The sequence below is a fragment of the Drosophila pseudoobscura genome, chromosome X (assembly GCF_009870125.1).
Source record: "Drosophila pseudoobscura strain MV-25-SWS-2005 chromosome X, UCI_Dpse_MV25, whole genome shotgun sequence".
Classification (NCBI taxonomy): Eukaryota; Metazoa; Arthropoda; class Insecta; order Diptera; family Drosophilidae; genus Drosophila; species Drosophila pseudoobscura.
In genome coordinates, this window is record NC_046683.1 from 59,081,118 (window position 1) to 59,097,418 (window position 16,301).

The window sequence follows — 16,301 nt, forward strand, 5'->3', positions numbered from 1 at the left end:
GATCTGCAAGGGTATCAATCAATTCGGGACCCGAATATTGCCGTCCTTTCTACTTGTTGTTGTATTAGCTCTGCCTGCCATGTTGTTTACTTATTTGCTTTTTTGATGCGTTCATTGGCTCTTTAACGGTACTTTGTAATGCAGGCAAACTAAACGAAAGAGCAGGAGGCACAGCATAATGCCACTAAGGAGGTGCGAATGAAAAGGAGCTAAAACCAGTTTCGTGACCGAAAGAGAAAAACAACAGCAAAAAAAAAGTGCTCACACTTACCTTTTTTTTCTTTCTTTTTCTTTTAATTAGAATAAATCAAAATGGCAATCTTCGGGCGTTTTACTGCTGCTGGCAGCAACTATTAAAAGCAGCAACGGCTTAGCCGCAAAACTCCGCGAGTATTTACAGTTACGACCATAAACGCAGTCGCAGTCGCCGTCGACGCGTCGCTCTGTTGATGCTGATTCTGCTTTCAGCTTTATGTTGTTGCTTATTTTCACGGTCGTTAGGGGGACTAAAAGCAACAAATACAACTATGATCAAACTAAATCAAATAGAGTTTTCTCTCCCTCTCTCTCTCACACACAGACCCTATTGAAGTTCTGCTTTGCACCGAAATTCGAGGCACACGGGCCGCTAATTGGAAGAGATATATATGAATGCGGGAGAGTAGTAAAGAGAGAGAACGACGCAGCGAAACTATAATTAAACACGTACGAGTGGGGGGAGGGAACACCAAAAAAATGAACAGGAGATATATCCTGCGGGCGCAGCGGGTAGGAAATTCACAAAAAAAGGACTGAAGAAAGGGAGGGGAAAGCACGACAACAACAAGAACAGAATGAATAAATGGAGTGGGACAAGGAATCGTCGGCACAAGGAAATTTACAAAACAACAAAAAAAAAAACGAAGAATTTCTTCGCGATGGAGCAAAAGAAGTAACAGAAGTTGCTGGGCGAGGCGTTGGTCTATCGCGCGGGGGGAATGAGAGAGAACATAAAATAAAGATTGATAGAAGAGAGGAGTGAGAGAGGGAGAGAGCTGCGCGCAGGATATTTCCCGACTCTGTTAATGCCGTCTTTTAATTCTGATTTATTTTAATTAAATTTCATCAACGGAGCCGCGTTCTTTTCTTTTTGTTACTCCGCTTTGTCACTTCATTTCCATTTTCCAATTCTTCTTTAGCTCGTTTTCAAGTGTGAGTGTGCATGTGTTAGTGAGTGTTGCTGTTTGTGTTTCCACTGCAACTCCGCTGCCGCTTGGAAACTTCTTTCTCTTTTTCATACACACACACACACACACACACGCACACGAAACACAGTTGGAAACTTACGCGTCTCACTCCGTCTATTAAATTGCAATTTTCACAGCGTTTTCATTCAACTATTTTGCACTTGGTATCTTTGTTTTTATCCGACCAGGAAATCACAAAAAAAAAGGACCACAAAAAGCCACCCACGCCTTTGGATAATCTCGGAAAATTCGGTTAAAAGCGCCAACCGCCAACTGAGTTGGATTCCGTTGTTTCGTCCGTTCATGAACGAACGAAAATAGAACTATTCAATAGTGAACCATACGACGATCCGAAAGACGGAATCAGTGCAGTGTGACCGCGGACTTAACGATAAGATATACCGTCCGACACTCAGAAATATACCGAATCTACGTCACAAATTTAAAAATATACCTTAAATATACTGACGAGATATCTGTCTTCACGTTCCATCATATTCCACGTTTTTGATATTCGGTTGGTTATTACTAGATAGCTAAGACCCTCTTATCTGAACTTATAGGTGAATCCAATTATCAAATCAATTTCATACAAGACTGTTTTTATTTGAGCTTATATCTTTTTTGCATTGCTTATATTTTAAGATTTATGCGAAAACAGTCAAGAACAAATTCCTCTAAATTCATGTTTTGACATGGTAACTACACGCTAACGACACAATTGCTACATAATATCTACATTTCCATGTAATTATTGAAAGCGCCACCTGAGGGGAAAATGTGTAAGTTTGTTGACAAGCTTGGCCGATTTTGTTTTCATGTAAGCCCCATGGAAGCCGTTATCCCCTTTTTAAGTGCCTTTTTCGGACATTTTTGAAAAAATTTAGATTTGAATGGCAAACGATCAGGAATTCGATATTGATCACTCATATATACTCGATGTGGCCTGGGACATGGATCTAAATGTACAGGGTTTCTACATTGGTGCATTCGACAAGAGGGTGAGTCGCGGTATTGACTTAAAATTTAATGGAAAATACTAGAAAATACTATGAAAAGTATAACATTTCCAAGGTGTGTGAGCTAGACATGGTGGCAAGACCCTCAGAAAAAACGGACTCAGTCCACTTAAGCCCCCTATATTTAAACAATTCAACGACTTGAGGTAAATATCGGAAAATATTAGTGATTGTAAATTCTTCTTGAAGATCCATGTCATCTGTCTTTTGAACTTAAAAAAAAACCACAATATGTTTAACCTGAACAGCGCTAAAGTGATAACATTTTCATTATTTTCGGAGCACTATCAACATCATACCCCCTTTGTCAACAATGGGCTAATCGCTCTCAGTCAAGGATTGGAAACAATATTCCTCGTTTTTGATATTCCGTCGAATATTACTAGCTAAATAGAACCCTCAGCCCTGCCAACGTATTTTTATCCGATAAACGAATCAATTCTATATTTTTTTGGCTTATTTCAAATACTTGCTGTTATTGTATTGTGTCTAAAACAAGGTTCAAACAAAAGAGGTCATCATGAGGCATTGTGGCGAGGAAAAGACCCTCCACGAAGAGAGAATATCCCATCACAAAATAAAGAACAAGTCCCAAAAAATAGAGAGCAAGTCCCATCAAATTTAAGCGCCAAATAGAAATTGTTTTTAAAGAATGAGCGACAAGGATTTAAATGCAATACATTATGATGCGTATGGAACTTTCTATGAACTTTTTTTTTTAAATTCCATTACAAATTAAATTTAATTCATTGATTAAATTGATCAATTCCGTATTTCGCCGTTTTTTCTACCCTCTTTTATCCACATAAAGCTAAAATCCTGTTCTCCAATCTGATTCTAAACAAATGTTTTTCCTAGACTGGTATTAAAAAAGGCTATAATGGTCCAACACCTTTACCAATTTTATGTTATCTATTTTAAATGGGTATTTGAATGTATCAAAAGTAATCTGTTATTATGTTGGCACCACCTCGTCGCCTAACACGCCCCAGAAGCGGACTACAGCATTGCCATATTTTTTAATTTCGTAAACCGCGCAAAAAAAATTGATGAAAAAAATATGGAGTTATCGCACTTCTAAATATCGATATATAAACTCGCTTAAATATGTCATCCGCAGTTAACGGATCTGGAAGGGCTATATAATAATAATAATTTTGTTTTCATTTCTTCTCCCAGGAGGCATTACTGTAGGTATCCAGGATATGGGCACTGCCTTACACTCTACCGGCAGCTACTGAGATTTCAAAGGTCGCCAGCATTTCGTCCTCATCGAAGAATCCGGCCCGCGTTTCACAATCGGACTAATGGCCTCTGTAGACAAGAAACCAAATGAAAATGAACGGATCGCATTCGTTGGCGATCCATCGACATCGCGAACACCATCGACAGTTCGCGGAAGAAAAACAGCACATAGCTTGCTTGCACTTGCTTTCAGGGTCATTATTATTTTTTATTTTACTTTGGCATTAATGACACTATTTTTCTGTATTTTTTCTGTACTCTCGTTCAGTTTAATTAAAAAACCGCGCGCTTTTATATTATATGCATTTTACCGCACACACTTTGGCAACATTCACAAACTTGTAAGCATTTTTACCGTTGTCAACATTCCATTTGCATAGGCCGCAACATTCTGATACCCTTGCGAAATGGATATTATAGAGTTGACGATATGTTTGTCATTCCACGCTCTAATGAATTCAGAACCAAGTCAGCCTCTGTTTTAAAGCTATTTGGAGGTGCAGCTTACGGAGACCAATAGGTATTGGTATCTAGATTAACAGAAAACAAATCAATTGTATGAATAGGCAAAAGAAACATGCCAAACTGAGAAAAATTCAATGTTAATTACGTTTCAAACTATCTTGTAAAACCGAATTTACCGTTAGGGTATACAAATGTCCATACTCATGGCTGAAACTTGTTGATCAGCAACAAAATATCCGTCTTATGCCCGCATTTAGTGCTGGTCTTTTTTGTTTAAACCTTATTTTATAAAAATCTAACAAATGGAGTATCTAAAGTTAACGCCACATGTACAATATATATTCATCAATCGGGTAAAATTGTGTTTTCAGGGCTTTGAGATCTATCTATCTAGTAATATTCGGCGGAATATGTAAAATAGAAGTTGAATTCGTCAGTATATTTACGGTATATTTTTAAAATGAGACGGTATATTTTGGTATATTTCTGAGGGTCGGACCGTATACCTTATCGATAAGGCCGCTGTCCATCACCGTCCTACAGTGCGGTGCGCGCGAGTCTTTTTTTTTGCAAAAAAGATACATTTTAAATAAAGGCGCCGACAAAAGCGGGCGAGGCGATCGTTCCGTCACATATTAAACCGCATTTGGGCTAAACCAAGTTTTAACCCGTACCGCTTCAAAACCGAGGAACTCCCCAGCACCGCACCAGAGAAACCGCATCCTAAAGATGCAATCTCACAGCAAGAAACGCGTCTGCTACTACTACGACAGTAAGTTTTTGCATAAAATAACTAAAAATTGTACGCTTTACAGCAGATATTTATGATTTACCGGCCCCCGCAGTGTTTTTCGGAGCCTGAGGCAAATTTTTTTCGGGTCCATTCGGCGGCGGATGATAGCATTTTGCGAATTTCTAGTTTTACGGCGACTGTACAAGCGCGTTTCGTCAGAGCTCACTTTTCAGTGACAACCGCAGAGCGGATTTTGGTGGTGTGTGTGTATGCTTAAGTGTGCGCGTATGTACCTGTATGTCTGCTTTGTTCGGCGAAAGTGTACTCTGAAGGGTTGTTGTCGAAAAGTGCGCTCTGCGCATGGACGCTTCAACGACCGTGGCGGTAAAATTTATTTTCTGCATAGCGTGGCAATCGGTCATTTTTTCGCCAATCTAACCCTTGATATTTCTGCTCTCCAGGTGACATTGGCAACTACTACTATGGCCAGGGGCACCCCATGAAGCCCCACCGCATACGCATGACCCACAATCTGCTCCTGAACTACGGTCTATACCGGAAAATGGAGATTTACGTAAGTCTACAAATTTATAGCCGCTAATTAGACAGTGATTTAATAATGTGACAACGCCCGTAGCGACCACACAAAGCCACTGCCGATGAGATGACCAAGTTCCATTCGGACGAGTACGTCCGATTCCTGCGATCCATCAGGCCGGACAACATGACCGAATATAACAAGCAGATGCAGCGCTTCAATGTAGGCGAAGATTGCCCCGTGTTCGACGGTCTCTACGAGTTCTGTCAGCTGTCGGCGGGTGGCTCCGTGGCCGCAGCCGTCAAGCTGAACAAACAGGCCTCCGAGATCTGCATCAACTGGGGCGGCGGTCTGCATCATGCGAAAAAATCGGAAGCCTCTGGATTCTGCTATGTGAATGATATTGTTCTGGGCATCTTGGAGCTGCTAAAGTACCACCAGCGTGTTCTCTACATCGACATCGATGTGCACCACGGCGATGGTGTCGAGGAGGCCTTTTACACCACGGACCGCGTGATGACCGTCAGCTTCCACAAGTACGGCGAGTACTTCCCGGGCACTGGCGACCTGCGCGACATTGGCGCCGGCAAGGGCAAGTACTATGCCGTCAATATCCCCCTACGCGATGGCATGGACGATGACGCGTACGAGAGCATCTTCGTGCCCATAATTTCGAAGGTAATGGAGACATTCCAGCCGGCGGCGGTGGTCCTGCAATGCGGCGCGGACTCCCTTACCGGCGACCGGCTCGGCTGCTTTAACCTGACGGTGAAGGGGCACGGTAAGTGCGTCGATTTCGTAAAGAAGTACAACCTACCCTTCCTGATGGTCGGCGGCGGTGGCTACACCATCCGCAACGTCTCCCGGTGTTGGACGTACGAGACGTCCGTGGCGCTGGCCGTGGACATTGCCAACGAACTGCCCTACAACGACTACTTCGAGTACTTTGGGCCCGACTTCAAACTGCACATCAGCCCCAGCAACATGACTAACCAGAACACGTCCGAGTATCTGGAGAAGATCAAGAACAGGCTTTTCGAGAACCTGCGCATGCTGCCACACGCACCGGGCGTCCAGATCCAGGCCATACCCGAGGACGCGATCAACGATGAATCCGACGATGAGGACAAGGTGGATAAGGATGATCGCCTGCCGCAGAGCGACAAGGATAAGCGCATTGTGCCCGAAAACGAGTACTCGGACTCGGAGGATGAGGGCGAGGGCGGACGGCGGGACAACCGCGCATACAAGGGACAGCGCAAGCGTCCGCGACTCGACAAGGATAACAACAGCAACAAGGCATCCTCAGAAGCGTCCAGCGAGATTAAGGATGAGAAGGAGAAGGGTGAGTGGGGCACAAAGTCACCCAGTAGTTGTTCAATCAAACTTATATCCTTTCTATCTTTTGCAGTAGACGGCGCTGATGGCGAAGAATCGACGGCATCCAATGCCAACAGCAACAGTAACAACAACAGCAGCAGCAACAACAAGAGCGATAACGATTCGAGTGCGCCAGCCAGCGGGGCAACGACTGGGGGCGGTTCAGGATCGGGTTCCGGCTCCGGTTCGGGGGCCAAGGCCGCCAAGGAGAACAACATATGACGTGGCGGCCGCAATTGGTTATAGAAGCCAATTAAGCGACCGCCGAAGTACAAGCCGCCGGACTTCACCTAGCACCGTCTGTCCTCCCAGTACTCCCCCTAGCTGTATCCTTTTATCGTCTGATACTACTCTGTGACCCCACTCCACTTCACCCCTCTCATCACTGATTAACTGATTATCTGCTTAACGTCAATCTAAGTACGAAGCATGTCGTGTCCCCTGCATTGCGCCCATTGCATTGTCCTGGTCCACTCCTGTCCTGCCATCGGGTGGCAGTCGCGGACCCTAGAGGGCTCTCCCCCTCTCATCGTATGCTAAGATACAATTTATTGTAAGGAAATCGATTCAGCTTCTTCGCGGATCAAATTATATAAGCTAAACATAAAATAAGCACAAAATATTTACCGACTAAGCGCACTCGTGTAATTCAATAAATATTTATAAATAAGTTCTACCGTATACGTGTATACTTTTCATTAATGTTTAAATATAGCTATAAGAAACAAAACTGTGTTGGGCTGATTCAAAATTGTGGGGCAGAATTTGGAGTGTTGCAAAAAGGTTACGTGAGGAAGAATCTTTTCGATCGATGGCCTGAGTCTACACGGAGATATACAATTTGCTGATCTGACAATATTTGTCAGCTTTTCAATGGTACAGCATCGCAAAATTCTCTCTCAAATATAAGATTTTTTTTTTTGACATCACCCTGGGTCTAGCGATTCAGTTGTGTAGTAGTCAGTAGCTCCCTGATTGATAACTATTGTGTACCATTTCTCGATCTAGGTTAAGAACTAAAATATACATAGATTTCAGAAGAAATTCGTTGTTTTTATTATCAAGTAAATATTTTTCAGTTTTGTGGCTCTTTGAAGAGATTTTTGATTGCGATTTTTAAAAAAGAAATAATTGTATACAATAAATAAATTAACTTTCTATAGTATTGATTCTTTATACCTGGTACTCGAAGAGTGTAGGGAGATATTAGTGTTGTGGTGGATGTGGTTAACACCTAGAAGGACGCGTTTCCGACTCCATAAAGTATTATTGATCAGCATCAATAGCCGAGTTGATGTCGCTTTGTAAATACATGACTGTCCGTCCTTCACAATTTTTAAGAATGGCAATATCTACCAGATTTCCAGATCAGATTGGATCAGGTGGGACAATTTGTATACCCAGATGGAACGAATCCATTAGCAGAGGCTACAGTACTGGTACCCATTCCACGCGTTTGGATCTGACAATTGTAACCATCGATAACTTCACTTTACATGTATCTCTCTTTCTCACTGCATGCTTTTCCCGTAGGGCTGTCTCTCTTTTTTCAGCTAGTCAGTTATAGCCTTTACATATAATTACGTATAAAATATATGGTTTAGCTAAAACAAAATCATAAGGTCACATATACTATGTGTATATGTATATCCTGACTGAGTATCGGCTATAAAAGTAGAGCTGCGGCCCTTGCCGCCACTTACAGCGTTTCCGCGCGCATTGCCTTATTTCGAAAAACTTTATTACATACTTACGTGAATCAAATCATTCTTTAGGCTTTATTCCCACTCTGAAATTAGCAATAGCCAAATCAATAATTATTATCAATAACAATTCCTTTAATTTTTAGCAACAATTCGATCAACATTCGCTAACTAAAAAATTGGTAAACTAACTAACTAGTACTAGAGTTCACACTTCAAATGGTACGCATATCAACGTCCATGTAAAAAAAAAAAAGAAAAAAAGGCTAATCCTGCTGCAACTTGAGTTTGTTGCCAGGCAACCAGCACCATGAACGAGGATGCACTTGCCCCATTGACGAAGGTGTGCGACTAGCTTGGTTCCGGACTAGCAGGGTCCGCCGTGGGGTGGCGTTAATCCAGCGATAATATCGAGTCGATGCTGTTGCGATTACTGCGCGGCTGCAGTCGCGGTCCACCCAAGTAACTAATTGGATTCGCGAACTGTCGCTGCTGCAGCGCCCCACCCACCAGATAGAGCAGCGGCAACGACGGGGCACCCAAAGCCGCCGCTTTCGAACGATGGCGTGGCGGTGGGGCTAGTACTGGTACTGGGGCTGGTGCTGGTGCTGCTGCTGGTGCTGCTGCTGGTGTTGGTGCTTGTGCTGTAGCTGGGGGCGCTGTGGACCCTATGGACTGTGTTGTCGCATTGGCATTTGCGGCGCCGACATCAAAGAGATGCCCTGTGTCGTCGGGTGCTTTGTGGCGGGATTTTCCTCGTTGCGGCGGCTGCTCCTGATGCTGCTCCTCTCCATGCTGATGCTCTTCTTGCGGGTCTTCATGCTGCTTCCCATCCTCTTGGCCTTGCTGCTTCGCCTGCGCTGACTGCGAGAGATTGGGCATGAAAATGGTCACGACGGGGCGTGGTGGTGGGACAGATACAAATGCGGGCGGGTTGGGGTTTCGTTGATAGGGTAGGCGGGTTGACGAAGGGAGAGGTTAGATCAAATATTTTTCAGGGTTTAATTCTATTTGGCTTTAGTCAAAGTGACGTTCAATGGACATGGACATGGAAACGGAAACGGAGGACATCGTAGATGTGATTGTGTGGGTGTGTGTCCAAAGAAGAGATAAAGTTTTATAATTATTCAAAGCTTTCCAAAAAGGCTGCGAGGCGGGGTGGGGGAGGATTGGGTGCTCAAGCTGCTGCTGGTGGAAAATAGGGAAAATAGTTGATGCTTCTGGATTTTGGCACCTGTCGTGATTCGGCACTTTATGTTGTTAATATAAATGCCAGGAAAATTGTGCACGTGTGTGTGTGTGTGTGTGTGTGTGCTGCATTCTACAGCTGGTTCAGCATCCATTTGGCTGCACTCTAAACCTGCCCCAACAATGGCGCCACATCAGTCGCTGCTGCTAGATGGTGTCTTGGTTACATGAAACCCGCCAGTCACTTCACAGCCCACACATCCCCATCCCCCCTGTCGCACTCACTCTAACACCCCCTTTGGAGCTCAAGACAGCTGCAGGATGGCAGGCCCCGAAAATCCACTACAAGGAAAGCGGCTAACGCGTTTCAGTCAAGTGCAAATGTGTTGGCCAGGGCGACAGCCAACGCATTTACATATTTCCCAGCCAAAGACGCTGCACACAGACGCTGCAGGGGAACTACCGACTAGTGGCATATCCTAAGATACGGGGAGACAAGAAGGACAAGACAAGATCTTCCGCAAACAAATAGATATTCAACGCCTCCATGGACAGGAAAACAGAGCAACCCTCTGCCACGTTGAGGGTATAAAGAACGCATTTAAAATGTTATTTTTTCCACGCTGGTGCCGCTGCCTTTGCTTTTCATAGTTTTCCATTTGTGTGAGAGACCCATTTCAGTTTCATTTCTGTGCAATTTTATTGTTCTTGGCTGAAGGTTACTGGAGGAGCAGCAGCACCCGAAGAGCGTTGCCAACAATAAGCAAAAACTTGCACTTTCATGCAGCACCAACAACAAAAACAACAACAACAACAGCAGCAACAACATCGCACTGACACACTTCTGTAATCCCCCCGTGCTCCGCCGTGTCCTTTGGCAGCCATATTAACATTGTTGTTCTGACATTTTTCATTGCATACTGCGCGGGGCACAGTGCATTTCAAATATTGTAATACTTTGGCCGCGTCATCGTGCAGATCGCACAGCGAGAGTGAGAGAGAGAGAGGGAGAGTGGAGAGAGCAGAAGCAGAGGCATATTCCAATTTATTACCTGCCAAACAAACAAAACTTTCAGGCAAACACAAACACACGCATACCCCAGACTCCAATAGCCCACGAGAGGTATATTCAAGAGAAGGTAAGGCAATCAGAGTATTGTAGCAGAGGCCAAGAGCAGTTCTACCTTACCTCCCATTTAATAAATCTGTTCCCCAACTCTTTGCTCCCCCCACCATCACCACCACCATACAGAAATACAGACAGGACACGCATTGTGGCAGGGCCACGCAAGAGCAAGCGTCAGTGGAATATATTTATTACACATGTTGGACATCGTAAGCACACAAGTTCTGATGCTCATTTGGTCCCTCTCCGATGGTCAACAAGCAAATGCCTTGTTAACCATTATGGGCCATGTTTTAATGTGGCAACACACAAACGACAAACACAAACAACAACCAACAACCAAAAGGCAACAGGCAACAGCAAAAACAACAATAACTTTTCGCATTAAATGAATGCCAAGTGGCATCGAGACAGAGCGAGATGGAAGCAGCCGGAGGGGGAGAGCCTGGACCGGACAAACAAAAGAGAGCAAAAAACTTTGTTGTTCCTGGTGATGTTTTCTTTCTTTCTTCCGTTTTTTTTTTTTGTTTTTTTCAACTTTTCAACGCGGAAATTAATAACAAATTGCTGTAAGCCACCATGACGATTACGCTCCCTGGCCTTCGCTCCGCTCAATGGCCATGGCAACACAATACACTCGGGGACACACGAAGAAGACATTAAGTTCTTACAATGCTATTATTGTTATTATTATGTACATTGAAGCGGAGCCCCATAAAGAGATTTAAGAGAGTGCCTGCGACTATATTTTGTGGCGAGGAGCCTGAGCCCATTGGGGCATGGGATAGGAAGTAGTCTATTTCTCTAATGAGGTTCTCTTGTTGAGGCTTTTCGAGCTGTCCGCACAATTAAATGTTTTCATTCTCAAATCAAAATTCGTGACAATATTTTTGATATTTCGTATAATGCATACTAAAACAAAGCCTTCCGGTTGTTCCATGATAATTATCTTCCTATTCACGCCACTCGAAATATTTGATTTTCGGCATAATTTAAATTATATTCTATACCTTCAACATTTCATTTTTCCACAAAATTGTTTTGATGAACGTGGCTTGAATGCTAAATAAACTACAAATAAAGAAACCAACACAAATTTAATCAATTTTAATTAAATAATAATAAATGTGCGTCGCTAGTAGTTTAGCGCCGATTGTTAATCTACGAGTATCCTTGTGCATGTGTTTGGCTGTATGTGTGTATGTGTTTCCCAGGCAACGCCTTGAGTGGAGAAAGAGCGTGGAAAAACTTTTGCCAGGCACAATAAACACTTCATTGCGCTCTTGAGTTAATTTGTCAAGAAAGAAAGAACGAGCGAGCGAACGCATACATGTTAAAAATTATTGAAAAAGTTTCAAGTGGCAAATGGCAACGAAAGATATTGTTTGGCCATGATGGTTTTTCATTAAGGACCCACCACCCAACCACCCCACCACCCCACTGCCTGCCTGCTGGACCATAGTAATTGCTGTAGAGAGCACATGAATAATGCATGCTGGGAAAGTTTTATGAAAATGCACGAAAAACCAGGAAACGCCACAGATTTGAAGTCCACCCAGTCTCCCATCCCCGATTTCATTCCCTTTTGGGGAAACAAACAAAATGATGGAGAAAGAGGAGAAAAAGTTGGAAAAATAAGCAAAAAATAATAATTAGAGCAAGCTGCTAACCAACGGAAGGGCAATTGGCTTCGTGTTCGTCTCCAGCATTTTATTTTTAGGTTTATTCATCGTTTTGCAGCAACGAAGATGTGGTTTCCTAGTGGTTATAGTAGAGAGAAAATATCACAAATAAGGGATCAGAACTTTCTAGAGGATCTCAATTCTTGAGAGTGTGAGACACGCGGGAAACTTTAAAATATTTTTAGATGGGAGATAGATGCTTTTCAGAATTATTCCCAACAGCAGACTAGTGGCAACAGCAGGCAGCCAGCAGTTTGCTTTTGCCATCAAGAGTTCTCTTTACTTTCCACGATGCTCCCCTTTGTTTTTATGCATCGCTTTAGATGCTCCACTTCGCTTTGCTTTCACTCCCCTCGTTGCTCCTTGCTGTTCAATAAACTGTAATTCGTGCGCCACTTCTCCGTGCATTCATTTGTGGCACTCTCTTCGCTCCGACACTCTCGCTCTGTAGAGCTCAAATGCACGCACACACACTCACTACCAGTCACGGGGACGACAACTCTACGTTACGTACATTGTGCTTGGCATACATGGCGTATGAGTGACATTTAATTAAAATTTATGTAGTCTAAAAAGGCAAAAATTTTTCTACACCACAGCGAACGACGATGAAGCAGAAGCAGAAGCAGACGCTGGAGCTGCAGCTGCAGCTGGAGCTGCGTTGGAGGGGGACCCAAACCCAGAGCCTGTTCAAATTTATGCAACGCACCATTCTGTTTGAGTTGTATTAAATGTTCGCAGTGTTCTGTTCTGTTCTGTTCTGTTCTGCAGCTTGGGCTGGTAATCATGTGTAAATTTGTTTTTACACCCATTACAAGTGCAGGACCTGGACCCCCCTTCAAAAACTGCTTTGTCAGTGTGTTGGGAAGGCTATCAAATATTTAAATGGAAAATTGCCACACTGGAAGATCCAAGCGGATAAGATGTGCAAAATATACGGAAAATGGGGGTTTTTCTAAATGATTGAAGTTTAATTTAGGTGTTTGGAAATATTTCTACATGTGCTTGAAGCTTGAACTTAAATTAAACTATGGCCAAAATGTAAAATGTACAATCTTATTATAATAGGGGCTCTTGGGTTATCACTTGTGCTGTTCTTTATCAGACTTTTCCCTCACTTGTGGGCCATGCGTTTCTGTTTGATCTTCAGTCCCATTTCCATGCGTCTGTAGTGCAGGCGACGCTGCAGACTCTTGCGGAAGATCGTCTCCCTGGCCAGGATGGCCAGATCCTCGAAGCTGCACTGTCGAATGTTCTGCTTGGTGCGGGCTATCAGTTCGGTGGTCAGATGAATCTTGGTGAGGGAGGCGCGGGCCGTCCGCCCATTGCGTCGGCTCAGCTCCTCGCGGTGCTTGAACATCACATAGGCGGCGGTGGGGGATGGAGGCTGCGGCGTCGGACTCGGACTCTGACTCGTCGTCTCCTGCTTCTGTGGCAGCTGCTGGGCCTCGGGCTGTGCGCTGTTTTTCTTCTGTACGAGACACATCTTGGTTGCTGGATGGCTTGAGTGCGTTTGCTGGTTACGTCAGTGCCGACACCAGAATTTATACGCATTGAGAGGTACTTTTTCTGACCTGCCGCCCATTCATGACCGGTGCGGGGCGGGGCGGCGCGGTGCGGCGCGGAGCAGGTCATTCAATCGCCGGCTGACCTGCGGTGCACTTTTTACGAGTCATTAGATTTTTTACAGCTGGACCCAGCCACTGGGAGAGTGGATTAAAAAAAAACTGTAATCCCATTCATTACCTAAAAAGTGTCGTAAAGTCCCGGGAGCAGCAGCCAAACGAATCGCAAAAAATTACCCCTCTCTCTGTCGCTCTTCGCTAATCCGGATACATAACCGGATTAAGTCAAACTAAACTGTTTATGGGTCATGCAACCGTCCCCGTCGCCGTCGGTAGCACAAGGCACAAGGTATCCTGTTTGTTCTTGCCAACGTTCTATGGACACGTTGCTCGTCCTCTACGATGTTAATCCTTTTGGCAGTGCGCGCTCTCTGGCCTCACAATTAGCGTCATAATGAAGCGACAGCTGATGGCATTCCTCGAGGGTCCAACCATATTTTGGGAATTTCACATGAAAATTCGGTATGAGTTTGGTCAAATTACCAGCTGACCCAAAATTTGTAAACATTCAAGCCAAATATTTGACTTTGATCGCCGGATACAACCGCAACTTCTTTATTATTCTACAGCGGGGCCACAGTGGTGTGTGATTCGTGGTTGGGCATCATGTGGATCCATAGTTGTGTCCTCTGCATGGGTTTCTTTGCTATGAAATAACTCTGTGATTCAGTTTCGCCTTGCTTCAGAGATCTAAAGAAAGAACTCACAGTGCTTCTCTGCTTCTACGGACGGATAGCTGTCTGCTTTCAACAATCAACTTATCACACTTTCATTCCACTGTGCCACCGACTGTGTTGTATTTTTGTTTCATAAAATTCCGCTTAAAGGCAAAAAGGGCGCTGTAAACTCATTAAATTGGCTTGACTGCTGCTATCCGGCTGCTCTGTTGGCTCTCTCTCTCTGTGGCTATTGCTGATTCCATCGCATTTTTCAATAAGCTTCACTATGTGTGCGTACGTGTCTGTGTGTGTGTGTGTGTGTGTGAGTAGGGATAACCGGACCCTCCTACCACACTGGATTTCATTATGAAAAGGGTTTTTCGGGTATACGCTCTCCGCTCCGATGTGCGAAAATCACAACATTTTAATCTCATAATCTGAATTTATGTGCAGACTCAATTTCGTTATACTTAACGACATTTTATGCGGTTATTTTATGCAGGCAGCAGGCAGCAGCAGCATAACGGGGGCAAGCTGAAGGAGCTGCTGCTGCCCCTTTTTGCTCTTTACCCCTCACACATGCACACTTTGCGGTCTGGCTGACACCCTAAAAATTGAGAGGGGCAGGAGCAGCGAATGCTAAGGAGCGCCCCGGTGTCCATGGCTGCATGTGTGTGCGGTGTGTGCGTGTGCGTGTGTCTGTGTGAGTACTTGAGATTTTCTATGGTCGCACAAAACACATTAGTTAAAAGTACTGACCAGCAAAGCCACTAACAAGCTGTTGGTTGCCTCTCCTGCTTAGTCCCCAACCCACACCCAGACCCTCCACACATGGCATGCTCATGCTGCTCTCCCCCACACTAGGTCGGTCCTGCTCTCCCCCACACACTCGCATATTGAAGTGCCATTATGTGTGCTTTACTCCTGCTGCTTCTCCCCCTTTTCTTTCATCTTCTGGCTGTTGTCAATCTGGCTGATGGCTATCCGGGCTATACCCTTCCCTGGGGTATAATTCAAATGCACAGAGATTTGCAACGCTGAGCGGAAGGCGTTGTTAATATTTTTATGCTGCCGAGACAGCAGAGGATCTTCAGATCGATCGTTGGACAAGTCCATAGAAACGAACAATCTGCAAGAGTATCCAACGTGTCATGTTCGTGGCAGTGGCAATCTTTTCCTTGTTATTCATCACGTTGTCAGCATTTTTCGTTCGAAACTTTTTTAATAAACGCATTTAAATGAATTGATGTGTGTATGCAAGAGTTGTCTTGCGTAATTTCTCATCATTTAATATGAAACAAGTTAAGACGACACCCCGCACCCCCCTCCCACTCCCAGTCTCTTCCTTGCCAAAGAACTTTTACTTTTATTACCTTCGTATATCACACAGCGAGAAAAATTACAAGAGAACGAACAAAAAAAATATATAAGGAAGAGGGAAAGGAAAGCGGGAAAAGTTGTGCAATTCTTAAAACTTAATAGATGCAACTTTGCTTTCACTCTGCTCTTGCAGTTTTTCACAATACAAATTATGCAGAAAGCAATTTCGGAACTTAACTCTTAAGCTATCAGATATATCAGAAATCTTAATTACAGTTTTTGAGTTTCGAGTACAACGGGGGCTAATTAAATAGCTCAATAATTGTTATTTTCTTCAGTTTTACCCATTTTTATCCTTAGATTACTTTAGTTCATGAACCAATAAACCAAGC

The 16,301-nt window shown here is 43.9% G+C and overlaps 4 protein-coding genes and 1 long non-coding RNA gene across 13 annotated transcripts in view; 2 read left to right on the forward strand and 3 right to left on the reverse strand.

Moving 5' to 3' along the window:
* Nucleotides 1–1,579, reverse strand: part of Src64B (Tyrosine-protein kinase Src64B) — a 33,139-nt gene extending 31,560 nt beyond the window's left edge. The window contains exons 1-2 of one of the 2 annotated variants that reach the window (XM_033382754.1): nucleotides 1,453–1,579; nucleotides 272–506 (exon numbers count right to left, since the gene is read on the reverse strand). The gene's annotated coding sequence lies outside the window, so the exon portion shown is untranslated. Of the gene's footprint in view, nucleotides 1–271; nucleotides 507–1,326 lie in introns of both variants that reach the window. The other variant, XM_015188255.2, reaches the window with a different exon arrangement.
* Nucleotides 1,580–1,625: 46 nt separating this feature from the next.
* Nucleotides 1,626–2,852, forward strand: LOC26532096 (uncharacterized). The gene is made up of 4 exons (XR_001453299.2): nucleotides 1,626–1,789; nucleotides 1,872–2,008; nucleotides 2,114–2,227; nucleotides 2,301–2,852. It is a non-coding gene; the product is annotated as an uncharacterized lncRNA (long non-coding RNA).
* Nucleotides 2,853–4,446: 1,594 nt separating this feature from the next.
* On the forward strand, nucleotides 4,447–7,336 carry HDAC1 (histone deacetylase 1). Of its 3 annotated transcripts, none has more exons than XM_001352613.4 (4): nucleotides 4,447–4,727; nucleotides 5,150–5,262; nucleotides 5,326–6,571; nucleotides 6,638–7,336. In XM_001352613.4, exons 1-4 carry the CDS (start codon nucleotides 4,685–4,687, stop codon nucleotides 6,826–6,828), a joined length of 1,593 nt encoding a protein of 530 aa, XP_001352649.3. In that variant the 5' UTR covers nucleotides 4,447–4,684; the 3' UTR covers nucleotides 6,829–7,336. The 3 variants fall into 3 exon arrangements, with proteins under 3 accessions (XP_001352649.3, XP_015043744.2, XP_015043743.2); XM_015188258.2 differs by lacking the exon at nucleotides 4,447–4,727 and adding an exon at nucleotides 4,955–5,072 and having other exon boundaries at nucleotides 6,641–7,336; XM_015188257.2 differs by lacking the exon at nucleotides 4,447–4,727 and adding an exon at nucleotides 4,961–5,072.
* A 1,087-nt stretch (nucleotides 7,337–8,423) lies between these two features.
* axo (axotactin) overlaps nucleotides 8,424–16,301 on the reverse strand; it is a 64,379-nt gene continuing 56,501 nt past the window's right edge. For 4 of the 6 annotated variants that reach the window (XM_015188259.2, XM_001352617.4, XM_033381751.1 and 1 more), the window contains one exon: nucleotides 8,424–9,173. In XM_015188259.2, coding sequence (XP_015043745.2) covers nucleotides 8,703–9,173 — 471 coding nt within the window. In that variant the 3' untranslated portion in view covers nucleotides 8,424–8,702. Of the gene's footprint in view, nucleotides 9,325–16,301 lie in introns of all 6 variants that reach the window. The other 2 variants (XM_033381756.1, XM_033381755.1) reach the window with 2 other exon arrangements.
* LOC4812013 (uncharacterized) lies at nucleotides 9,535–15,098 on the reverse strand. Its single transcript, XM_001352614.3, has one exon. The coding sequence runs from the start codon at nucleotides 13,789–13,791 to the stop codon at nucleotides 13,420–13,422; it is 372 nt and encodes a 123-aa protein (XP_001352650.2). The 5' UTR covers nucleotides 13,792–15,098; the 3' UTR covers nucleotides 9,535–13,419.